This window comes from Sinocyclocheilus grahami, unplaced genomic scaffold (assembly GCF_001515645.1).
Source record: "Sinocyclocheilus grahami isolate Dianchi unplaced genomic scaffold, SAMN03320097.WGS_v1.1 scaffold566.1, whole genome shotgun sequence".
In the NCBI taxonomy this organism is placed as follows: Eukaryota; Metazoa; Chordata; class Actinopteri; order Cypriniformes; family Cyprinidae; genus Sinocyclocheilus; species Sinocyclocheilus grahami.
This window is the reverse complement of record NW_015505745.1, coordinates 743,367-768,891: the sequence shown is the minus strand read 5'-3', so window position 1 is coordinate 768,891 and position 25,525 is coordinate 743,367. Positions and strand designations below refer to the sequence as shown.

Sequence of the window (25,525 nt, the reverse complement as noted above, 5' to 3'; positions counted from 1 at the left end):
GTGATGAATCGCTTGTTGAATTCCTCAATTGTAAGTTGCTTTGGATAAAAGCGTCTGCTAAATGAATAAATGTAAATGTAAATGGAAGGTTGCCCTCAAGGAACAGGACTGGACACTCTTCATTTTTATATTCTATGTATTTCCTTGTATTGTATATTCTTCCATAAAATATTCTGTATGAGTTTGTGGGAACCACCTTCATTGAGTGGTGATATCCAGAAGATGTGTATACCCTATTTCTTCTATTACACAATTAAGAAAGCGGATTGCTACCCACAAACAAAAACACTGGCCATCACAGCTTTCTGCATTAAATGATTGACTCTGAGCTGACTCGGGGCGTCCCAGAGTGTTCTTTACAGCTCTGTGTAGTAATAACAGGGCCAGGATGACAAAGGGACTAGTGGAAGGCTCAGAGGAACACCTGAGCAAGGAGACAACTGAATTTTGTCACAGGCCCTTATTTGGCCAATTTATTGAAAAGTCTGTCATGCAGCAGGTTCTGCAACACTTAAGAGAAATCTCTGGAATGCTCATCTTGTAGACAGAATAAAAAATAAATAAAAAATAGAACAGAATATTATGGATGGATGATTTTACATTTTAGATGTTATGCCAGCTGGGGATTAAAACTTAACCTAAACATCTTAAAATGCCTGCATGTGTATTCAACTTGATACACTATTTTACAATAAAAAAAATGAATGGCAATGGGCGGCGTACATCTCCGTACACGTACTATACAGTAGCTTGAATTTTTATGTGACTTCTCTACAAAATTGTGTGGCTTATAGACAGAACAAGGAATGACTGCAGTTTAAAACCCTCATCCGTCCCTCGGGTCATTTTGACCTGAAACTCATTTTTAAAGATTTTTTTAAAATAGAGCGTTGATCGTTATGGTATGAGACTTTGTCACACTTAAACCGGGAATACACGAAAAAAAAAACTATTTGAGCGAATTCGAGCAGTTCAAGTGGGTGTTATATAAAAAGTATCAAAAGTGTCCCTCGCAGGTCCCGCCACTGGAAAAGCATGGAATTTACGGGAAAAAAATGCTGGATTTTTTAAATTTCATTTTGTCAGACTTGAAGCATAGAGCACACACAAAAATTAGTCGATTCGAGGATTCTATGTGGGTGTAAATTCTCTTTCCTTCTTTAGGAGGTGCTGGAGCTGGCTTTCTCTGTCCTCTATGAATCTGACGAGTATCTAAACTTCATTGCCCCTGACAAGCATGAGGTGAGCAAATGCCAACCGCTAGCTACAAAGTTGTAGCTGTTGTCCCTCTTTGGTGTGATTTGGACTTTGTGCATGCTGTGGTTTAATGTCATGTTTTCTGGACAATTTTCAGTACTGCGTGTGGACAGATGGGCTGAATGCACTGCTGGGGAAGGAGATGACCAGTGAGTTCACTCGCTCAGACATGGACACTCTTCTCAACATGGAGATGAAGCTCCGCCTCTTGGACCTGGAGAACATCCAAATCCCTGAAGTTCCTCCCCCAATCCCCAAAGAGCCAAGCAATTATGACTTTGTTTATGACTGCAACTAATTCCCTTTCACTGGACTGACTGATTTTTCCTAAATGCATACTGGAAGAAGGACTTTTACAAAAAGTTAAAGAAAAGAAAAAACGGAAATTTCTTTCATGCTAAAACTTGGCTCTCTAGTGCGCCTCATCACAATGGATTTGCTGAACTTAATGGACTTGGCTTGCACGGCCTATGAACCATCTGGTCTGGTTGAAGAACCACCACAAACTGGTCCTCAGGTCCTAAACCATTCTAGTCCTGTCGCAGTCATTTCCAGACATCTCTTCGAACGGTTACATTCCTTAAACAGCCCACCTGCTCTGGCTTAAAAATGGTTGTGTCAAGAGTTTTTGTCCCATCATAATTTCTGTCTGTTCAGAGTGGGATGCTCCCTGTAGAGTGTGCAAAATGTCTAGGGGATTGTGGCATGTAGCACTCACTGTAGGATGTTTCTCACTCCAACAAGCGGCAGCTATATTGCTAGCAAAGTCCCAAGTTTGTTCTTAATGATTTCTCCCAAGTATCCCATTCATGCCTCTTATACTTGTAGACTGTTAAATTAAATAGGCAGCTTCATGCAAGAGGTTGCCTCTTTTGTCTTAAACCATACCTGCTTTGTGCACACATTATCATTGTCTGACTGTAACGCAGGCATGTAGATATAGCTCTTTCCTTCACTTGACATCAACTAGACTCATGGCAGACTGCTGTAACATTCCAGAGCAATATTGAGCTTCTGTTTTTGTAAGCTGGTATAAACTTTCGTGATATTCGTGATTGCTGCCAAGTAGTCAGTATTATACATTGAGTGTTTAAGGAATTTTATTTTCAGGGCCGTCAAATTTAATTTGAACTTTCATGATTAATTTAATTTAAGATTGTGGGTATTATGATTTTTTTTTACCCCTCATGTTTGTTATAGTTTAAGAACGCAACATCCTGCTGTTTGCATTAAAGATGGATTCCAATTCAGTTTTTAGTTTCAGCATTTCTTTATCATGTCATCTTTACATTACCTAATAATCTTTTGGTGTCCAGTCCTGCTCCAAAACACCTGCCTGGAAGTTTCTACTTATCTTGAAGACCTTGATTAGCTGGTTTAAGTATGTTTGGAGCTAAACTCTGCTGGAAGCTCTTTCATCAACATTTGACTGAAAAAACAAAACAAAAAAAACAACTTTGCTTTTTTTTTTAAAGCTTTTTTTAATTAGTACTTGTACTAATCTGTACAATGTCTGAAACATTATAATTACGAGCACTCCCTGTGATGAATCGCTTGTTGAATTCCTCAATTGTAAGTTGCTTTGGATAAAAGCGTCTGCTAAATGAATAAATGTAAATGTAAATGGAAGGTTGCCCTCAAGGAACAGGACTGGACACTCTTCATTTTTATATTCTATGTATTTCCTTGTATTGTATATTCTTCCATAAAATATTCTGTATGAGTTTGTGGGAACCACCTTCATTGAGTGGTGATATCCAGAAGATGTGTATACCCTATTTCTTCTATTACACAATTAAGAAAGCGGATTGCTACCCACAAACAAAAACACTGGCCATCACAGCTTTCTGCATTAAATGATTGACTCTGAGCTGACTCGGGGCGTCCCAGAGTGTTCTTTACAGCTCTGTGTAGTAATAACAGGGCCAGGATGACAAAGGGACTAGTGGAAGGCTCAGAGGAACACCTGAGCAAGGAGACAACTGAATTTTGTCACAGGCCCTTATTTGGCCAATTTATTGAAAAGTCTGTCATGCAGCAGGTTCTGCAACACTTAAGAGAAATCTCTGGAATGCTCATCTTGTAGACAGAATAAAAAATAAATAAAAAATAGAACAGAATATTATGGATGGATGATTTTACATTTTAGATGTTATGCCAGCTGGGGATTAAAACTTAACCTAAACATCTTAAAATGCCTGCATGTGTATTCAACTTGATACACTATTTTACAATAAAAAAAATGAATGGCAATGGGCGGCGTACATCTCCGTACACGTACTATACAGTAGCTTGAATTTTTATGTGACTTCTCTACAAAATTGTGTGGCTTATAGACAGAACAAGGAATGACTGCAGTTTAAAACCCTCATCCGTCCCTCGGGTCATTTTGACCTGAAACTCATTTTTAAAGATTTTTTTAAAATAGAGCGTTGATCGTTATGGTATGAGACTTTGTCACACTTAAACCGGGAATACACGAAAAAAAAAACTATTTGAGCGAATTCGAGCAGTTCAAGTGGGTGTTATATAAAAAGTATCAAAAGTGTCCCTCGCAGGTCCCGCCACTGGAAAAGCATGGAATTTACGGGAAAAAAATGCTGGATTTTTTAAATTTCATTTTGTCAGACTTGAAGCATAGAGCACACACAAAAATTAGTCGATTCGAGGATTCTATGTGGGTGTAATAAAAAAAAAATAACAAAAGTGTCCCTCGTGGGTCATTTTGACCCGGCCATAGGAATTAATGGAATGTCCGAGAAAAAAAAAAAAGCAAGCATTTTTTATTTGATTTTTTTGACTATACAAAATGTGACACAATCCAGAAAAGATGCATACCCAAACAAAGGGCTGAGACTGCAGAATGCCCCCAATGCACAAAAAAACCTCACATACCCCCCCACACAAACACACACACTCCCATTGAAACATATTATAGCATGTATGATGTTTCTGCTGGGAAATGACTGTCAATTTTATTTTTTATTTTTTTTGACTTAGTTAAATTTGAGTGATGGGGTAGAGACCAATGAGACCAATATCAATGTTATATCATATTTATATTTTTAAATGTGTCTTTTATATTGATTACATATTCATGAAACTGTATGAATATGCGAAACGTGTTTGGATTAAAAATTCAGTATCAATTTCCCCATTTTTTTTTCTTTTAACAAAATACAGTTTTTTTTTTTTTTAATGTTTCGATATATATCTGAAAGCTTAATGAAGCCTCAAGTTGGTGTAGTTTTACAAAATTCACTTGTTTGGCTCATTTAAGAATCTCCATAGGATTCTATGGGCCCCTCTAGTGGCTGTAATCATAAATGCAATTTTATGTCATTTTTCCCAACCAGATGGCACCAGAGACACTCAGTGACCTAGGTCCTGATGCATCATCACATTTAACGTATAAATATGCAGAAATTGTTTTCTTTGGGGTTTTTTTTTTTGGCGAAAAAAATTATAAAAATATGCACATTTTTATAAAAATATTCATATGTGAACAATAAAAATCCCCCCAAAATAATAAAAAACCTACATTAAAAAAATCTGAATATATATATAAAAATGGACCAATATAAGCTTTCTGTTCCAAAAAAAAAAGCAGCATAATTTTTGGCCTTCGGGTCATTTTGACCCACAAGGGACACTTTTGTTATAGGTTCGGGAGGGACGGATTTAAGTGAATAAGGACTGATTCAGTTCACTGTGACTTTTACAATTGCGTCTAAATGAATGGCTCAATGACTTTCTTAAAAAAAAAAAAAGGTGTTAAGAATAGAGCTTCCAAAAATGAAAATTCCGTTATTTACTCACCGTGTCTTTTCACTGAGTCAGTTGATCTGAAACCATTACCTGAGGAATGAATTAGTCTAATCCGTTTCTGGAGTTCAATTCACTATCAAAAAAGTTAATAGCTTACATTAAGCTAATGTATTACTTGTGAAAGCTAATATAGCACACTAATTTTGAGGATTAACGTCTTCAATAACCATCCACTGTCATCTAAAAAAAAAAAACATTGTTTAAAAATATCTTATTTTGCATTCCTTATAGGAACAATGAGTGATGACAGAATTTACATTAATTGGTGAAACAGTCGTTTAATAGCATGTAAATAAGATTGTTTCCCTTATTTTATAAACCTAAGACATCTATTTCCTTAAGTGAATATTCTTCACAATCATGTTTTGCACACTATCTCCCTTCAGACAGTACATTTGTTTCGAAGCCTGTGTTAAAATTCAGAGGTCAGGTAACTGCTGAGGGCAGAAAAATAGGCCCACAACCCTCCTGACACAAAAGGCAGATTTTGGCAGTTTGCTTCAAGCATTTTAAGGAAAGATCAAGATTAACTGTGAGGAAAAACAGGTGGTCTGCTGAGGAGGAATAGTTAGCTTTCCTAATTTTTTGGATAATCCACAAGGCATCTGAATTGTTTATCCTTTATGTTAATGCTGTACTTGGAACAAGAATTAAAATCACAACTTATTAATATAGATTTATACACATACTATCCTGATTATAATATAGGCTGGATCTTCAAACTGAAGGGATGCGTCCTGCTGACGCATTCTCTCATTTTAGTCCACAGCTCTCTTACGGTGCCAGTACTGTGACTTATTTTATTCTAGTCCCATGATGTCACTTGTTTTCTTTCTGTTTTGGCGCAAGCCCATACAATACTAACAGCAGGGGCCAGAACAAAGGCTGGCTATATTTAACTCCGCAGAAACTGCTGCATCAGGCCGTATATGTGTAGGCCGTGGTGTGTCTTGCGGCAACTCTGAATTCAGCTCAACGATGTGTGAGAAGGAAATCCAGCACACATGAGAACAAATCTGAGAATGTGCTGGAAATATTCTAAATATTCAAAGGTGCAGAGACAGCTGTAGCTCCAAGGCATGTGCTCAGGGGAAGTGAAGACTATGAAAAAAATTGAAAAATCAATTTAGAAGAACTCAGATCCTGGGGGTCTGCAGATGTCAGTTATCCACAGAGTAAGCCGGAGGCCGTTATGGCTGATGAAATAGAAGATTCTTCTCTTCTACAAAGAGAAGAACACTGAGGTCTTTGAATACAGATTGAGAAGTATCCATGGAGGACTTTTCAACACGCCATTAGGCTCATTGATAGTAGGAATACACTGCCACCTACAGATTATGGTAAGAATCACTTCATGAGGATGCTAAAGAAACAGCAACAACACTAAATAAACATAAACATAATAAAAAAAGGCTAATTAATTATAAACTATCTACTGGTATTTACTTTTAGATATACATTATTTCCAGTTATATTGTGTCATGTGTTTGTGCAATGTATCATAGGCACTGGAGAAATTAAACGGGCATCATAATTCAAAGAAGAATTGTCATTTATTAAAAATTTAATTACATATTTAATGTATATATATATATATATATATATATATATATATATATATACACACACACTTAATTTCTTTACATTATATTGCCTACAGCAGCTAAGCAAATACGTCACTTGTTAAACTTCATAATTATATTTAAATGATTTGTTCAGCTATACTGAATTCAAGTCTTATCAAGTCAAGTTCTTGATACGTCCCTCTACTTGACATCAAAATATTGTAAGTATGCATTTGCTCTTAAGGCAAAGAAAAGTAAAAAAAAAAGACCAAAATGTGTAATACAAACCTAAATCGATCATATCACACACAATCTCAGAAAAAAAAAAAAAAAAAAATCTAGATAGATAAAATGATGGATGAATGGGTGGATAGATGGATGGGATTACTAGAGGTATATAGCAATGGATGGATGAAAGGAAGGGAAAATTGGAGGCATATATCCATGGATGGTTGGGTGGGTGGATGGTTGGACGGATGGGTGTATGCATGGATGGATGGGTGGGAGTACACATGTATGGATGGACAGATGAGAAAACTAGAGGGATTGATAAATTAGAAGAACATTGCAATGGATGGGAAAACTGGATTAATGGATGGATGGAAGATAGCAATGGGAAATCTGTATATAACAGCAGACGGATGGAAAAGCTGGATGTATACTAGTTGTATATACTGTAACAGTGGGTGGATGGAAAGAATAGACAGATGTAACAATGGATAGATAGGAAACTTGATATATAAAAAGGGATGGATGGATGAGAAAGGTAACTGACCGTGTTTCTGCGGTAACTGTTCTTAACAGTGTTGACTTCTGCTCGGAGGAGTTCTGACTGCTCATGGTTCAGTTCCTGAAAGCCGTCCTGCAGACAGGACATAAAAACTGGGACATGACAGAAGTTTGGATCCCTCACTGATGCCCCTGTCACATCAGGGGCGGTAGAATTGGGTCCAGACAGGCACTGAGAATTCTGGGAGCAGAGCAAACAGAACGTGACAGTCTCATAAGCAGCTCAAAAAGTGCTAAATCATCTAATAAATTACATTAAGACGACATCTGAAATAGTATAGCATTGATTTATACATAATTGTAAATAATAATCCATTATAAGTCCATTTGGAAATTTAATGTCCCACCAATTCAGACAGAGACTGGTTGTCCAGTTCAGACTCAAAGGAGCTTCCAAAGTAAAGGCGCCAGATGTTTTGGCGTGGGTCGTCAGGTGGGAGTTCACTGGGGTCCAGCAGAACCATAGAGTGCTCCAGCCCTGCGTCCCCCTCCCCAGCCGAGTCATCTGACCCACTGCTGTGGTTCAGGAAGATCAGGGAGGAGAGGCTGACATCACTGTCTGACCCTGAGCCCAGATCCTATAAAACACAGAGACAGTCTGCTTCACATATAAGCTGAACATTTGTCACTGATGTACGGACTAAGCTGAAAATTCAGCTCTGCCATCACAGAAGTAAATTACATTTTAAAATATATTCAAATAGAAAACAGTTATTTTAAATTGTAACAAAATTTCACAATATTACTGTTTTATTGTATTTTTGATCAAATAAATGCAGCCTTAGTAAGAATAAGAGACTTCTCTCAAAACCATTAAAGAATCTTAACCAACCCAAACTTTTGAACATTGGCCGCCGGTCTTTAGACAAGTGCATCAGCCCCTGAAAAATCCATATAGGTTAACTACTAATCATGGGGTTAGGGTTTTATCTGTATGTGTGCATGTTTGAGTTTGTGTGTAACACACATGCAGAAAGTTTGGCCCCAGGCTGCTGTGGATCGCCTCTAGCTGAGCGTTATAGAGAAGGGCCTTTAGGTCAGCTCCAGTGAACAGCTCTGTCGCCACAGCAATCTGCTCCAAGTCCACATCTGCAGCCAGTGGCACGGAATGAGTCAAAGCCTTCAGGATCTCCAGCCGAGCCTCCTGAAGGACAGATATAAATCAGTAAATTGATATTGTAGATCTTGTAGGTATAAAGAGGTTATACTGATGTATGCTAGACACCATGCTGACCCGATCAGGAGGAGGGCAGTAGAGAGACTTGTCCAGTCGCCCGGGTCTCAAAAGAGCAGGATCAATGAGGTCAGGACGACTGGTGGCAGCCAACACATACACCCCTAAAAATAAGAAACTATGTATTGACTACAGAGATCTCACATATACACTCCAGATATTCACAACATTGTACAACAATTCACACAATTGTCTTTGCTCTACAGTCTCAGTCTGATGTTTTTAAGCAAGTTTTTTTTTTTCAATTTGGGATTAGACGACAGCAATATAAATTAACAATGCAATATTTTAAAGAAAAGTACACTCCAGATATTTCACAACATTGTACAACAATTCACACAATTGTCTTTGCTCTACAGTCTCAGTCTGATGTTTTTAAGCAAGTTTTTTTTTTTCAATTTGGGATTAGACGACAGCAATATAAATTAACAACTTTAAGTTAATCTATCTTCTGATCTGATACAGATAGTGATGTTTCTATAAGCAATAACCACAGCAACAAACTATGAAACTTCTCAAAATTGTTGTTGACTACATGCTAACATTAACTATTTGGGTAGCTGACATACAATTTCAAGCAGTTTCAACAGTGTCCAGTGTCCATTTTTAACTGTACTATAATTATACAGTTTTTGTAATACTACTTTTTATTACTACCTTATACATACACTACCGTTCAAAAGTTTGGGGTCAGTACATTTTTTAAAAAATATGTAAATTTTTTTCATTCTGCTATACAGCAACAAACTATGAAACTTCTCAAAATTGTTGTTGACTACATGCTAACATGAACTATTTGGGTAGCTGACATACAATTTCAAGCAGTTTCAACAGTGTCCAGTGTCCATTTTTAACTGTACTATAATTATACAGTTTTTGTAATACTACTTTTTATTACTACCTTATACATACACTACTGTTCAAAAGTTTGGGGTCAGTACATTTTTTAAAAAATATGTAAATTTTTTTCATTCTGCAAAGGAGCGTTAAATTGATCAAAAGTGTCAGAAATCTTTTGTAACATTACAAAAAGTCCTTCGTATTTAAAAAAAAATGCTGTTCTTTTGAATGATTCATCAACAAGTCCTGAAAAAACTACCATAATTTTCACACAAATAATAAGCAGCTAAATATGTGACACTGAAGACTGGAGTAATGGCTGCTGAAAAAAAAAGTCTGGAATAAATTACATTTTAAAATATATTAAAATAGAAAAGTTATTTAAAAATGTAATAATATTTAACAATCTAACTGTTTTACTGTATTTTTTTAATCAAATAAATGCAGCATTGGTGAGCGTAAGACACTAACATTACATAAACCTCAACTTAGAATCGGCTGTTGAATGGAAAAAAAAAAAAGTCCATGGATGTCAACCACCCACGAGCACACAGATCAACAAACTGAGACCATGAAGCAGGTCGAAACGGAAGAACCTCTAGCTGTTGCTGTAAAGCCTAGGTGAGCATTTGATCTTCAGCTCTGATGTACCTGTCAGCCCTTCCACTCCATCCAGCTGAGTAAGTAGCTGATTAACCACACGGTCAGTGACCCCTGTGTTGTCATGACCCCTTCGAGGGGCCAGAGAGTCAAACTCATCAAAGAACAGTATGCAAGGTTTAGCTTGTTGAGCCCTGCAGCAACACATACACACATTCGGTAATGACTCTAGTGAATTGCTAGTATATTTCATACAGAAGAGACTGTGCATTTGGACACACCTCTGAAACACATCTCTAACCGCCTGCTCACTTGCACCAATATACTTGCTGAGGAGTTCGGGACCCTGAAGAAACAAAATATATATCAAAATATATTAATATAATAAATACAGTTTTATACATTCATAAAATGCAAATTCCTTACCTTGATGCTGATGAAGTTCATGCCGCTCTCTTTGGCTACAGCTCCAGCCAGTAGCGTCTTGCCTGTGCCAGGAGCTCCATAGAGCAGCACACCAGAGCACTGACGCATGGGCAGACTGGAGAAGAGTAGCGGGTACTGGACACAGCATGACACCACACATGAACAGGGATATACAACAGAGTTCACAGTTTTTGACCAATGAATTTCCATGTCTTTCTCAGTTATGATTACTGGTATCTGTAGCAGAAATTATTTTAAAGAGACAACTGAACTAATCTTCTGAATAAAAAAAAAAAAAAAAAAATCTATGACTTCTTAAGATTTTTTATTTTTTACTAACGCACTAAAAATAAAGTCAGTTCAGTTAGACTCTACCCTTTTATACCGATTTGTGACGAGTCTAGACATACTGTAGAGCCCACTCTTCTTGCATATATGCTGGATTTTTTTAGTATTTTTCTTTAGTATTCCACTGAAATGGACATATTGTGCACAGTAGCAGCTGTACCTTAGCTGGCAGCAGTATGATGTCCATCAAGAGCTGACGTGCCTGATGAAGTCCCCCGATATGCTCCATGCCGGCCCCGGTGGGAGCCTGCAGCTGAGCCCCCCAGAGGGAGGGTGGGGTGAAGCCCTGTAGGGCTTGTCTGAAGTCCTTATAGTTTAAATCTGTGAAAGCAGAAAGCGTAGATTTCAGCAAAACAGCTGAATCATAGAAAGATATAACTAGATTAAGCACTCGCCTTCAGAGCTGCCATTGTTCCTGCTGTGTAGAGTGTTGGCATGGATGGCTCTCTCGAGCAGCAGGTTCAGGTCTTGTGGCATGAATCCTTCTGTTTCTCTGGCAACACTGTCTAGGTCAAGAGTAGTTTGAAAGTCCTGGAAGTTCTTTTTGGCTATTAAAGTCCTTAGAATCTCAACTCTTTGAGTCTATAAAGAGAAACCATCATATTACAGTCACTATTTTCTGTGGGGAAATAAAACACCAAGCAAGAATAAAACTTGTCTGGTATAGCCAGTCTTTTGACTGTAAGCATAAAGTCTGGTCCACACTGCAACTTATTCTGGCAAGGATTCATTAACAGAAACATCACAAATGAAGCAAATCCATAAGCAAAACCAGTGACTTGCTCTTTTAAAAAAGTGGCCATTGTACCTGGGAATGCAAGTCGAAATTTCTTGCAGTAGGACTGCATGATTTATTGTAATAAAACAGAAATCGTGACATGGCTTAGAACGAAAAGAAATTAAGACAGTCATTAATATTAGTATTGTAATTTTAAAGTTTAAATTGATTGCTATTATTATTATATTTTAGTCTTAAATATTTTTTTTAACTTTGAGTGAAATACTACAGTAGCAATATTTATTATTTTTTAGGAATAATAATAATAATTTTGATTGTTATAAATATTGAATTTAATTGCTATTATTATTATTATTATTATTATTGAATTTTATTATCAGCATAATAATTCTATAGCTCTATTGATACATAATCCATAATAATTTTAAAACCCATTGATATATATAATACCCAAATCATGCAGCCCTAGATTGCAGTTTCATAAACTCACCTGATCTGGTGTTTGGATCTTGCAGAAACTTTGGAAGAAGTGTGAACCCTGCACCACAGTCAGAGTCTGATGAAGGGCATGTTCACTCTGTGCTGTGACCATCAGAGCTATGAGGCTGGAGCGCACCACCATCTCATCCACCAAATCCCTCAGACCTGAGGAGAACATGCAGAGCGGAGATGTCCATCGGATGGTTCCTCACAGAGATACATGTAGAGCCAGGTATGTCTCTGAAGATTTCTTACTCTGTGCGATGTGTTGCCGCAGTACTGCCTCTGGCCCATGCTCATGCTCAGGTGAGGTTGCGGCACCAGTCACATGATCCAGGTCATCCAGCAGGACCACTGAGGGCTGTCTCCAGATCGCCTGCTCAAAAACCTCTTCCAGCCTCTGTCTGATTTTGTCTGCTCTCTTACCTAGGAATTTCATTTATAACATCAAGAAATTTGACGGAAATAAAAGACAAAAATATTGCATGCTAAGTTGGAATGCACAGCAAAACTGCTCAAGCTAATTTTCTTGCCTACCTTTCAGTGTCTTGCAGTCCACAACTTGAACGTGGGCATCCAGCTCTTCACTGGCCTTTCGACACAGTGCTCTGGAGAGAGAAGATTTTCCACTGCCCTGTGGAGAAAAGCAGGAAACGTATTACAGACACCTTTGTACGGCATCTATTTATTCATTCATTATTTTCACAATATTTGCTTGTTATTGTTTAAATTAATTTACACTGTAAAGTAATCAAGTGCTTGGGAACTTTTCCATTCCATTCAACTCACATTTCAAACGTTCTACTTGAAACGGCACTTGATGTCAAACAAACAACTTGTGAAAAAATATTTACCCTGACTTCTGATGCAGATGTACACTACTGTTCAAACATTTGGGGCCAGTAAGATTAAAAAAAAAATTAATACTTTTATTAAGCAAAGACACATTCAATTTATTAAATGTGACTGTAAAGATAGAAAATTCAGCTTTACCATCACAGGAATAAATTGCATTTTAAAGTATATTAAAATAGGAAACAATTATTTAAAATTGTAATATCATTTTACAATGTTAATGCATATTTTACTGTATTGATGATCCAATAAATGCAGTCTTGGTGAGCATCACAGGCCTTCTTTCAAAAACACAAACCACAAAATTTCAAACAGCAGTGTATGAAGTCAAGCAAACATGGCAGCATGTGTGGACACACAGTTATTTTGCTTAATCACTTTTAAACAAGTTAAATACATCAATGAGTCCAATTCCCTACATGAAATGACAATAAAAGCTCCTTAGAAAATATTTACAGAGACAGATCTATACTGTATGATCTTGAATAATGTTCCTTGTTGATAATCAAACACCTGAAAAACAATCGCTTGCATTGCCTTAATGCATAAGGAGATATATCAAGCAGAAGTATCCCCCATCTGACTTTGAAAAGACTGTAGCATATGTGTCTGAAGGTTACCTTTGCACCTGTGATGAGCAGAGCTCCACCCCTCAGTCCCCGTCCTGTGGAGACCAGTTCCCGCGAGAGAGGACCTCCCATTAGAGCGTGAGAGATGTGCTCAAAAGCAGACCTGCTGATGTCCTCTACCCCACTGAGCAAACAGATTCAATCACAAACAACAAAGAACGGCTACACCGACTCATCAGAAAGTGAATCTTGTTTTCTGCTAAGGATATAAAAAAATACATTGATGTTTCTCAGTTTTAAAAAAGAATACAAGCATACCCAAGAGAGCTGAGGGAGGGAAAGCCAAGATGTGGATCTTTATTAACATTATCAGAGCCGCTGTGGTCAGAATCATGTGGCTCTCTGACAATCTAAACAGAGATTGGTTTAAGGCAGGAGCAGAAAAATTAATTTGTAAAAACAACATTTGACTTTATACCTGCACATTTGTTTTCTTTAGTAAACTTGTTGATAGAAAGAACATTTCATCCTCTTGCTGTTGCTCTGGTTTCAGCACAGTCAAGACAAACTCTTCTTTTCCTGAGAAGAGAGAAACCCAGTTTAGTCTGTAATAATAGTAATATGATTGAAAACATAAATTCTGATGGTTCTTCCTCACACCTTCAGCACAGGGTAAGAGAATGACGTTAGTGCGGCCTGTCAGACAGGTCAAAGGCTGATGGCTCCGAGCATGTAACCAGTTGAGGAACGCAGTTTGAATATCTTCTTCTTTTTCATTCACTGTCTGCAAACAGAAAGGAAATAAGTTTACAATACAATATTTTCATTATCTGACAACATAAAGCATCAAGTCTGAAAGAAAAACTTACCAACGGTTGTAATGGTTGCACCATGACTGCTTCTGCAACTCTTGGCTTTGATTTCAAAGGCTGAATCCTCACAGCTGATCGAGGGTCTATCCTCAAACGCCTCTGCAGCACCTTTGGGATCTGCAACAACAAAAAAAATTTAACTATATTTTTATTTTTACTAGGGATGCACAATATATCTGCACTAATTCGGTTATCAGCCTATTTAAAAAAAAAAAAAAATCATTTATTTGTACTAATTGATATATATTTATATTTAGAATAAATGCTGTTCTTTTTAACATTTTATTAATCAAAGAATCCTGAAAAAAGTATCGCAGTTTCCAAAAAAATATTTGGCAGCACAACTGTTGCCAACATTGATAATTCTAATAATAAATCACCATATTATAATGATTTCTTAAGGATCATGTGACACTTTAGACTGGAGTAATGGCTGATGGAAATTCAGCTTTGCATCACAGAAATAAATGATATTTTAAAGTATGTGCTAAAGATTACATTTAACACTGTCATTAAATTAATAAGTTAAGAAAAAGTTAAATAATGGTAATCTAAATGTAAAAATTATCTGACTATTGATTATGGAGTTTCTATTTCTAAATGTTTAACATTTTTAAATATTTTAACAGGGATTTGCCAGACGGTTGCTAAGGTGTTTTTATCACATTGTTATACAAGTACTATGGTGTTCTGGTTGATTGTTAGGTGGTCTCTTACTGGCCAAAGTGAAAAGATCCCATCCCTAGAAATTATGGTGATAAAGAATATTTCTATGAAACATTATATCTGAACTTGAATGGAACAACTTACCCAAACTCTCCCAGAGTAAATTTCTTCACATTTATTGAATTTCTGGTCCTCCTGCAGCCTTTTTATATTGTGACAAAGCATCCTGACCACAACAGCGTTCTCCTTATGTTCCTCTGTGTCGTTCCTTTTGTGAAGTCCATCTCTGATTTTCTTCTTCTCCATGACCTGCTTGACTTTCTCCCTGAGTTCTTTAGGAGAAAGGATTTTTGAAAGCCTGCCGTATGTTAGTGCAGACTGCCCTGGATTCCAGTTCTCTTGCTCTTGCAGATTCCATGGCAGTATATGGACATCTCCATGACATGAGCCTAGATGGCTGACAGACCTAGGAGGGGTTCCAATGGTCCGGAGGATACAGTCTTTCAGGATGGTGGGGATTGTGGGAACCGCAAGATTCTCTTTTGCAGGCTCAAATCCTCTTGTAAACAGGTATCTAACCAGGCTTTTCAGATCAGCTATCCCTCCCCAATGGCCTTCATTCTGACTCTCCAGATGATCACTGATGGGATCCTGATGGACGACTGAGCTGGAGGAAGATGTGACATCAATGTTCTGGTATTGTAGATGTTGGCTTGGCTCTTCTGATCGAGGTTGGAGCAGTTGATCACCTCCTGGATGTAGTTTTGGGGAGACAACAAGCTCAGTGAACTGCTCCAGTCGGCCGAATGGAACAGATGGAGAGAGGGATGCTAGAAAAAATACAATCATTAGTGTAAAAAGATCAGTTCATACCCAACAACTCCAATGTGACATGCCTATAAAATAGGGCTGACTGACCTATCCTGATATAGATGACAGTGTGCTGGTCCACCCACACAGGAAAAACACCCTCACTGAAGACCACTCGGATCTGATCCAAGAGTCGCTGCTCCAGAGCCATGCTGTGCAGCTCCTGGAACAAGGTTCAATCAGATTTTAGACCGAAACGACATTCACAACCCATTTTAATTCTGTAATCTGACATAATTTTACAAGTAAAACAGGACATTTAACAAGAGAAAATGTTCGACAGGATACAGCATAGAATTGATTAGATCATGAAAAGTGTGAGTTTCATACAAGACATTAATGCAAGGTGGCAGTGAATCATGAAGGAGTCATGCACAGATGAATCATGCAAGACCAGAAATGTGTAGATTTCTAGTTACTGTATATGCATTTTAATGGACATATATCACTAAATATCAGGTAAACATCTCCTAGAGAATTAAAAAAGAGATAAATTAAGCCATTGTGAACTCACCAAGATCTCCCAGTCATCTGGAGATAGAGGCTCTACGAACACCTGCTGCACTGACTGCACCTGATGACATGGCCGCAGATACCCCTACAACACATCACAACCTTGTTACATGCATCTGCATCAGTTTAATGCCTGATTTGTTTTATTTCAAATCAATTTAAGTCATCTTAAGCCCCCCGTTTGAGAACCACTGATCGACATTCACGCTCCATCAAATCACTTGTGGCATATTAAAGCGATAGTTCACCCAAAAAAGAAAATTATAGCACCACTTGCTCACCCTCATGTCATTTCAAACCTATATGACCTTCTTTCTTCTTTGGAACATGAGAGAAGATATTTTGAAGAATGATGGTAACCAGACAGTTTCAGTTCCCATTGACTTCCATTTTTTTGTCCATACTGTTAATTGTTTGGTTACCAACATTCCTCAGAATCTCTTCTTTCATGTTCTGCACAAGAAAGAAATGCAAACATATTTGGATTGACATGAGAGTGAGGAAATGTTTTTAGGGTGGACTAACTGTTATCCCTTTAAACAGTGACAAACCTGTTCTCCCTCCTTGAGCCCAAGTTTCTCTCCCAGTTGTCTGCAGATCTCAACTCTGCCCTCTGGACCTGAAGACCCGGTCCTGATCCAGCTGAGGAACACGGGTGCAGAAACACCCCATGACAGCTCCAGGATCTGGTTCTGACATCACATTAGTGTTACATGACTCTAAACTATGATGGCACTTAGAGAAGCACAGTACAGTGGTAGACTAGTAACTGGCATGCATATATTATAAAGCAGCTAGCTGGATACAAACCTCTTGAAGACAGAGATGAGTGGCGAAGTTTGATGACAGCTGAAGAAAGCAGTTTTTGGAGTTATTGAAGACTAGCGTGACAGGTTGAATCCCCTGGCTTCCCAACATTTCCTGCGAGACTGCAGAAACCTCGCTTCTACTACAAATGATCCCTTATTTAAATGAATCTGTGATAAAGCCAGTATGCTAAAACTGTCAACATGAATTGAACGTCAGACATTATAATCGCATGGAGTGTGTCGATCAGTCGTAAGCGCTGAAAGCGAACGAACATTTTCGATTAGCTCCGTCTTACAGTGTTGCCAGATTTCACTTGGAAAACAAGCACACATAATGATTAAATACGCCCCAAAATAAAGCGACCAACCGCACCAAAATGTGTGACCCCGTTTTTTATATGTTATGTATTGTTTATTACGCATCACTGAACCTGGAGGAGCTTGTAAAGACTAAAAAGATGACTAATGACATTATATCGAGTTAAGCTCGAACCGCTGGTGGAGACATAACTGCTATTAGTTGTTAATTGTATCGTTCTAGGAGACCAAACACTAGCAAGCTCAAATATACGATTGTCTCCTGGAAATGAGCCCCCCAAAAAACGCGACCCACGACTATATACTTTTATAAGTTATTAAGAATAAAGAATCGCCAGTTACTTATAATAGGCGGTCATGGCAACACTTTTGCCACTTGTCAACGGTTTCAAAATAATTCGGGGCACAAATAAGAAACTGATTTGAAGGCGCTTTTGTAAATTAGTGGTTTAAATTAGTGGAATTATTTATTATGCCATTTTAAACCATTATATTACCAAAATACCAAGAGGAAAACAGTTCGAGTATCTACGGCTTTTATTTTGAAATGTTGTATTCCCGGATGTGTTTCCATTGAATCCCTGCGCTTGGCATGCAGATCGAGCAGTACGCCTTTGAAGCGTCTAAGCTGCCGCAAATCACAGAAGAAGAAGAAAGAAGAAGAAGAAGAAGACGACTTGCAGATCAATGGAACTGAGAATCAACTGATTTCTGTGAGCTGAAACCGCAATTCAGTCCTTGTCGAGCAATAACGCAAACTGATGGAAATGAGTAATATATTTATGGTTTAGCTCCATTTTATTGCTCTGAATGTTTCTTTAATTTTGACATGGAGGAAGTGGAGACAGCAGAGGAGCTGTTAGCTAAACAGCATCGCAATGAAAAGAAAGACTTGCAAGGTAAGACACTATTACTATCTTTAAATAGAAATAAAGCATTTATTAGACTAAGATTTTATAAACGAAACAAAATATGTGTACAGTGCATACTAAATAAGTCTTCTTGGTGTCATAGCAAAAATACAAAGTATGAAAAATGCTGTTCCCAAAAATGACAAGAAGAGGAGGAAACAGCTGACTGAAGACATCCCAAACTAGAGTTAGAACTCACTCAAAAACATCGAAAATGAGCTCGAACAACTTCAGAACTCTTCCTTGGTAAGTGAAATTATTTTGTTGTTAGATGTTTAAACACCCTACCTAGAAACTCACGTTAGATACATATGAGTGCAGTTCACTTCTACTCATATCATGGATTGTTCCAAGGTGCAGGAGGTTTCAAATGCAGTGGATTTCCTGAGTTTGGGAAATAGTGATGGGAAAAATAACGATTTAAGCAAGCAAACTCGGACATCTAAAGCCCAGAAGAGACGGGTAAGAACTTTTTCATGTTGGGTGGCTGTAGTTTAAAGGATACTGAAAATTCTTGGTGTTTTAAGGACAAAAAGGCTGCTTTTGAGAAGGCGCTGGAGAGCCAGATTGCTGAGGTGGAAGTGGAGAATCTCACTGGCTCCCGTCATCAGGAGGGTCTGAAGCTGAGACAGAAGCTGATGGAGAGGCACCTGCAGATCAGAGAGATCTCCTCTGATGGTCACTGCATGTACCGCGCCGTGGAGGATCAGCTGACGGAGCGAGGCGCCACTCTCAGCCTTAAAGAGCTTCGGGCTCAAACAGCTCAGTACATGAGGAGCCATGCAGATGACTTCCTTCCGTTCCTCACTGACCCCAATTCAGGAGACATGTACACTGCTGGTGAATGCCATACTGGCTATCATACACTTCAGAATATGATCGAAAATACAGTGTACACAGTTAAAACGGAAATATTATTTCAATTTCAAATAACTGATTTTTATATTAATATTTTAAAATGTAATTTATTCCTGTAAAGGCAAAGCGGAATTTTCAGCACCCATTATTTTTGAATGGATATGCGCAGAAGTATGTCAAATTCTAAATGCTTGTTGTTACATGATATGAATGGATTTTGTTGTTAACTCTGGATTCACTTTTACTTTAGATGAGTTTGAGAAGTACTGCAATGATGTTGCAGACACAGCTGCTTGGGGCGGACAGTTAGAGGTAAGAATATCAGACAATATGTATAAAGTGCACATTAAAAAGTCATAATCCACCATTTGCCTTTTTTTATATCAATGTTTTTTATATTTTCTCCATGTCAGTTAAAAGCCCTTTCACAGGTCCTACAGCTACCGATAGAAGTCATTCAGGCAGAATCGCCCTCTATTATTATTGGTGAAGAATATGTCAAGCCACCAATCACACTCGTCTAAATGACTAAAGATGTTTATTTATTTAAAAATATAAATTTGTACAAAAAGTTCATTTCTCCACTGCTGTACTAAAACGCATTTCACTGCCCCTTTCAGTTATATGCGGCATGCGTGTGGACTTGGTGAGCACTACAACTCTGTGGAGCCTCTGAAAGACTTGGCAAATGAGGAAGAGGGCTGAGCCAATCACTGACACATTCATATATGCATCTGTGCATAATTAGCCTGTAGAAGTGGACCTTCTGGAATTTGATTCTGTTTTGCTAGGATCAGTGGATTCGGTCAGGATGCTCACAGAGGATGATGAAATAACACATGCTGGTGACTTCAATTGCAGTGGACAAGCTTAATGTAATAGTCCATGCTTTGCCAGTGTTATTCATGAATAAACTGTTATGTGCTTTGTGTTATTCTTGAAAACTGCATATCTGCAAGCAATTTACTTGGAAGGTAATGATACACGGGGCAACTTTTTGAGCAATGTTGCTGGCCAATCTTGCCATCAACGGGCAACCAGGTGAGAGACAGCCCACAACTGATCTAAAGTATCCAGATAGCAATTTGTTGCCCATTCTCAAAGGGAAAGTGCCCAAGCAACATTGTCCCAATGTATTATCTCCGTAAGAGGTGCTGGATTATGGTCATGCTTACGTCATTAAATAAAAGATCACTTTCTATTAATGAAAAGCGTTTGTGTTAAATAACATCATATTAAATACAGTCGCCCACTTTAAAATGCAGGAAAAATATATCCGAGGTTAGACTATCCAACAATTAAAATATCACTTCATAATTTTCACAGTCTATTCAATGGATATTCAATTTATTGTAGTAAACACACAAGATATTAATTTTAAATGACCAAAATTTAATGTTTAGCTGTATTCCTACAAACCCTGTTACTACATGATTTCCCCCATTGCAAAATAATGTAAAATTCCTTAAAATTATTACATGGAAGAAACATTATTTGGACACTTTCAAATCATGATGTGAAGACAAGTAATCTCTTTTTTTTGTTGTTAAAAAAAGAAAAACGCAACATCACTCAAATCAGGGATGTAATAGTCTTTAACGTTTCAGGTCCTATTTTGTACACTAATCGTGGAAAGTGCTACACATCTTGATGTTCTCGTCTGTGGTCAGTATTGAGGCTACAATGACAGCATGCTATTCTCGTGTTAGTCCGCCAGTCAACACTACGTGAGAAACTGCGTTGCATCTCCATGGAAACGTGGGGAAAGTACGGTCTATGGGAAAGTTAGCGATGCAAGCGTCAAATGGCAAACGACTCAATTATCAAAGCATTAAAAACGAAATCAAAGTCCCTTAATTTGAGCTCTAGGAAAATTACACATCTTCCAGAAGTTTTTGCGAGGCTGACACGGATTGTTGTATTAAAGTTGAATAATAATTACCTGTCGAGTCTGCCGTCTGAACTGATGTGTTTGCAGAAGGTGAGTTCGTTTTATCTGTATCATAGTTTTAATACTTTTTAATACTAATATTATTATTTTATGTTAAGAGCCCAAAACAAAATATGAACCATATTGAACAGAAGAAAACTACTTTGGCTAACAATAAAACATTGGAAACAGCACAATAAATGAATTCTATGATTTGCATGAATCATAGAAGATAATTAACTTAGATTAACTTCTATGCATACATTGTGTATAGTCAATACTTTCATTTTCATTGTATATTTATAGTTGACAGAGCTCAGTCTGGGAAATAATGTTCTTGAGGAGATCCCACCCCTTTTAAAACACTTCAGTTGTCTAAATAAACTTTATTTATATGGAAACAAAATCAGCCATTTGCCACCAGAGGTGCTGGGTAAGATCAGACTCTTTCTTATTCAGGTTTATTTGATTGAAGCGGGTCAGTAGTGCTGATAGCGTTGTGTTGTTGTATTTGCAGAGGGTCTACCAAACCTTGAGCTTCTCAATTTGAACCACAATAGAATCAACGTCATTCCTGCAGAAATAAAAAGGTGAGATGATTCAAGTCGGTTGACGTTTTGACCTCTTTTACACTTGTATCCCCCCTCTTTGCTATTTGACTATCATGATATCTGATTTTCGAAATGCTTCTTGTTTATTTGCAGGCTGTGTAGTCTAAAAAGCATCAGTGTCACAATCTTTTGCAGCAGATTCCAGCTGAACTGGTCTTGATGAAATGTTTGACTGAGATTAACTTCACTAATAATAAACTGACTCAAATACCACAGCAGTTATACAATTTATCACAGCTGAGGAAATTGTATTTGGCCCGAAACAACCTGACAGAACTACCAGAGGCAAGACAGATGACTTCTTCGTACTTTACCCAATTTTTATGCATATTAGTTTATGTGTTTGTTCTTTGTTTAGGGCGCTCTTGGTTGGAAAAATCTGAAGATCTTGGATGTTGCCGGAAATCGTTTATCTGTGTTTCCAGTTGGTGTAAGTTATTTGGACAAATTGCCAGCCATTTCAATTGCTATTTTAAATGTTTTAGTTATTTACTAATAATTTTGGCAATGTGCTGATAAAATAAGCTGATTATACTGAAATATGTAGTTGGTTCTGAATGTTAATTAGAGGGACTTCAGCCCCCCTAAAAATCTGTGATTAATTGTAATCCTGTGAAGACTGACAGGAAAACAGACAGAAGTCACTAAAACAAAAAGAAATAAAGAAACTTTTTTTTTTTGAGTATCATATTTGATACATTAGGCTTTTGTGAGATTATAACAGTATAGCAGATCATTCAAAGTATTAGCAGGTCAAAGCTCTGTACTTTTACTTGTATGTGCAAAGTAAAGTAAAAATAATCGAGTTTCTTCAGTCCAGTAATCTTTTCATCTTGAAATATTACTAACGATATAAAATGTGCTTAAAAAGAATAAACAGCAGGCATGTAGTAGATTGAGTAGAACGGTTTTCAGCAAAGTTTTTATCATTTACAGGCCTTTGCGTATTAAATACAATACAGTTGGCTTTATAGAATTAATGTTAACTTTTGTTCATGAAGTCATATACTATGTAAAATTATATTAATAATTATAAAATTATATTTTTATGATATTTTAAAAATATTTCCTCTCTCTCGGTTTAGTTTCAGTTTCTCACATTGGAGGAACTATTCTTTGAAGGAAACGGTTTAGTTCCATTCACATTGATGGAGTCTGTTCAAGAGAAAGAAGTCCTCTCATTAAAGGTAACTATTTTTTAATCTTTTAAAATATTTATTATTTTTGCACATTCTTGCACAAATCTGATTGCTGTCTTGCTATATTCCAATAGAGGATGTTAGTAGTGGGAAAACAATTTGAAGTCATTAGAAATAAGCATCTTGAAATGGTTAGTTTTAACTAGAACATTTCCATGGTGCTGCTGATTGTAGTTTCATGTGTATAGGAACTCTCAGCCAGGCTGATCCTCCAGCAGAGCACTAATGAGTTGTCAGTGGTATCCAGAGCTCTGCCAGCGTACCCAGAGCTGCAGGACATGCTGTCTCACTGGGGCCAGTGTGCTCTGTGCTCACAGCCCTTCCTCACCACCTGGCTGGAGTGTGTGCAGTTCATCAACACCAGGAAGGTATCAGCTCATTCTGCATAACACCAGTGTTCAGCATTCAGGGCACAGAAGAAGTGCTGTCGCTGAAAATTGGCAAGACATGCTTCACTCAAGATGTTTGATGACACTTTAATAGTTTGACAACCTCACACTTGCATAATAGGTGTTTGATATGCCTCAGGCACACACACAACATTTGTTATTTGAATCAACAAAGATAAACGGTCACATTTTAACTTATGCCCCTGATTAGTACATTTTAGCCAAAACAACAATGCCAATATGTTACTACTTTTTTTTCTGTATGATCCACATTGCATGTCAATAAAAGTACAAGAGAATATTAGACTATCCTTTAGTAATCAGAGTCAGTTTTGTCTTTGAACAGCACATGGGGATGAAAAGCTCTCAGTCTGTTCCAGTCAGAGTTCTGCTGTGTTCCTACGACTGCTTCAACAGAGATGACCACCAATACTATGGGCTTGTACGATTATAAATTTAAAATTGCATCTTTTTACCCCATGATTGATCATGATCATTTTTTTTCTAAATCTCTGTTTATTATAAAGAATGAATAGTTGATGTTTTTGCGATACACCAGCAGATGGCAACATTTGATCACTGTCGATCTTTAATCTGGCTGTCAGATTGACATCTGCAGAAGTGAATCATTCCAGTCATACAGTATTTTTTTTATGGCTCTCACAATAATACACATCAGTATGCTTCTATGTTAGATTTAAATGTCATGCAGTTTTCTATCATTTATCAGAATCTTTTATGCTTTACCTTTTTAAAAAATTTAAGCGATTTTTATATTACAGTGAAATAAAATGTTTATTTTAATCATTCTTAAGTGCACAATATGACTTATACTATATGTAGTCATTATACAATTCCTCTCCAGTGGAGTTGATTTTAAAAGTTTTTTTTTTTTTTAAAGTAATCTGAAGCACTCCGCCACAGGATATGCCCAATTTTGATTTTTCTTTCTTTCCCCATTCAGATTTTCCCCCTTTCTATAGTCTGGCTTTACACTTGGCATTATAATTCCCTTCAATGAAAGCACTCCATACCTCTGTTTGGGTCAATGGCATCTGTTCTGACCTGAGAGGAAACTTCATCTCTCCAAATTAATTTCTCATGCAGGCCTCCTGAGCTCTGAGCAGAGTCTACCGAGTTGGGCCTGATGAATAATGCAGCAGGTTTAATTGCAAAGCCAGAAACTAATGACTTTGGACTGGTTAACAGCAGGGGAACCATACATCTCTGCAAACTGAATGAAAAATCAGTTCAGAAAAAAAGGAAGGGGGTGGGGACGCTAATTGATGAATAATTAAAGCTTCAGCTACAGGGCATAATTGTGACATTTTGTTTCAATCAATTTAGAAGTGCGGGGAAAAGTGCACTTAGGAAACTAATGGTTACTGTGTGGATGTCCACTGAAAAGTACCACAAGACTCAGTCATTTATTATACAGCCCTCAGTCAAGCTCAGCCATTATTCTAGAGCAGTTGCCTCAATTTCCAAGTGATTGTGCACTTGGCGGGCGTTAATGCACCTCACAAATGGTATATGGACTCCCTGTGAAAGGAGGAGAGGAGATAGTGTAAACAAGTTTCAGTCTGATGTTACTAAATTACTTTCTTTGAGGCAAATGCACCAACAAGCAGAAAGCTGTCAGGAGAGCCTCCCGCTCGGCCACGATAAGACAGTATTGTATTCAAACATAAGCTAAATCAATCAACCAAATAACAAGGCTCTCAACATGGCACTTCCTGAACCATCCCATGTATTAAGATCCCCACCGTCTTTGTAAATCATCAAGAGTACATAAGGATCTTTTGTTCATGCTTTGGCACATTGATGAAAAAGCAACTGGTCCAGCATGCAGCTTTGTTGAGTCAAGATGCTCAAAAATGTGAACAACTACATTTGCAAGACCAGCCATTCTTCCCCAAAATGTTGACCCAATCTAGCTCGGTAGAGTTGTCTGAACCAACAATTTCATATTGAAGGTTGTTTCGGATTTCAGGCTGCCAACATTCGGTGATGCATGAAAAAAATAAGCTGTAACCATTGAAAGATTAC

At 37.5% G+C, this 25,525-nt stretch overlaps 2 protein-coding genes, 1 long non-coding RNA gene and 1 pseudogene across 3 annotated transcripts; 3 read left to right on the top strand and 1 right to left on the bottom strand.

Moving 5' to 3' along the window:
- The first annotated feature begins 1,156 nt into the window (after positions 1–1,156).
- Positions 1,157–2,507, top strand: LOC107556399 (uncharacterized). Its single transcript, XR_001605276.1, has 2 exons — positions 1,157–1,242; positions 1,355–2,507. It is a non-coding gene; the product is annotated as an uncharacterized lncRNA (long non-coding RNA).
- Positions 2,508–3,211: 704 nt separating this feature from the next.
- LOC107556352 (peroxisome biogenesis factor 1-like) lies at positions 3,212–17,494 on the bottom strand. Its single transcript, XM_016239448.1, has 23 exons — positions 17,262–17,494; positions 17,003–17,143; positions 16,453–16,536; positions 15,987–16,101; positions 15,213–15,898; positions 14,400–14,519; positions 14,191–14,314; positions 14,009–14,109; positions 13,849–13,940; positions 13,582–13,714; positions 12,644–12,740; positions 12,362–12,532; positions 12,117–12,271; positions 11,283–11,469; positions 11,048–11,208; positions 10,540–10,674; positions 10,395–10,459; positions 10,165–10,307; positions 8,674–8,777; positions 8,407–8,583; positions 7,787–8,017; positions 7,426–7,620; positions 3,212–3,223 (listed from the first exon to the last, which is right to left on the bottom strand). The coding sequence occupies exons 1-23, from the start codon at positions 17,367–17,369 to the stop codon at positions 3,212–3,214; spliced, it is 3,537 nt and encodes a 1,178-aa protein (XP_016094934.1). The 5' UTR covers positions 17,370–17,494.
- Positions 17,495–18,150: 656 nt separating this feature from the next.
- Positions 18,151–20,386, top strand: LOC107556366 (OTU domain-containing protein 6B-like). Its single transcript, XM_016239462.1, is given in 8 exon segments — positions 18,151–18,291; positions 18,370–18,477; positions 18,593–18,735; positions 18,844–18,951; positions 19,017–19,329; positions 19,598–19,659; positions 19,761–19,867; positions 19,968–20,386. Coding segments are annotated over 7 exon segments (888 nt in total). The 5' UTR covers positions 18,151–18,291; positions 18,370–18,407; the 3' UTR covers positions 20,053–20,386.
- Positions 20,387–20,925: 539 nt separating this feature from the next.
- On the top strand, positions 20,926–24,241 carry LOC107556365 (leucine-rich repeat-containing protein 69-like; annotated as a pseudogene).
- The last annotated feature ends 1,284 nt before the right edge of the window (positions 24,242–25,525 follow it).

Coding starts and splice junctions, on each gene's coding strand:
- LOC107556352 (XM_016239448.1), bottom strand. CDS start 17,369: ATGTTGGGAAGCCAGGGGATTCAACCTGTCACGCTAGTCTTCAATAAC. Junction 14,520..15,212: donor TTTACTCTGGGAGAGTTTGG/GTAAGTTGTTCC, acceptor TTGTTGTTGCAG/ATCCCAAAGGTGCTGCAGAG. Junction 14,110..14,190: donor TCTCTTACCCTGTGCTGAAG/GTGTGAGGAAGA, acceptor CTCTCTTCTCAG/GAAAAGAAGAGTTTGTCTTG.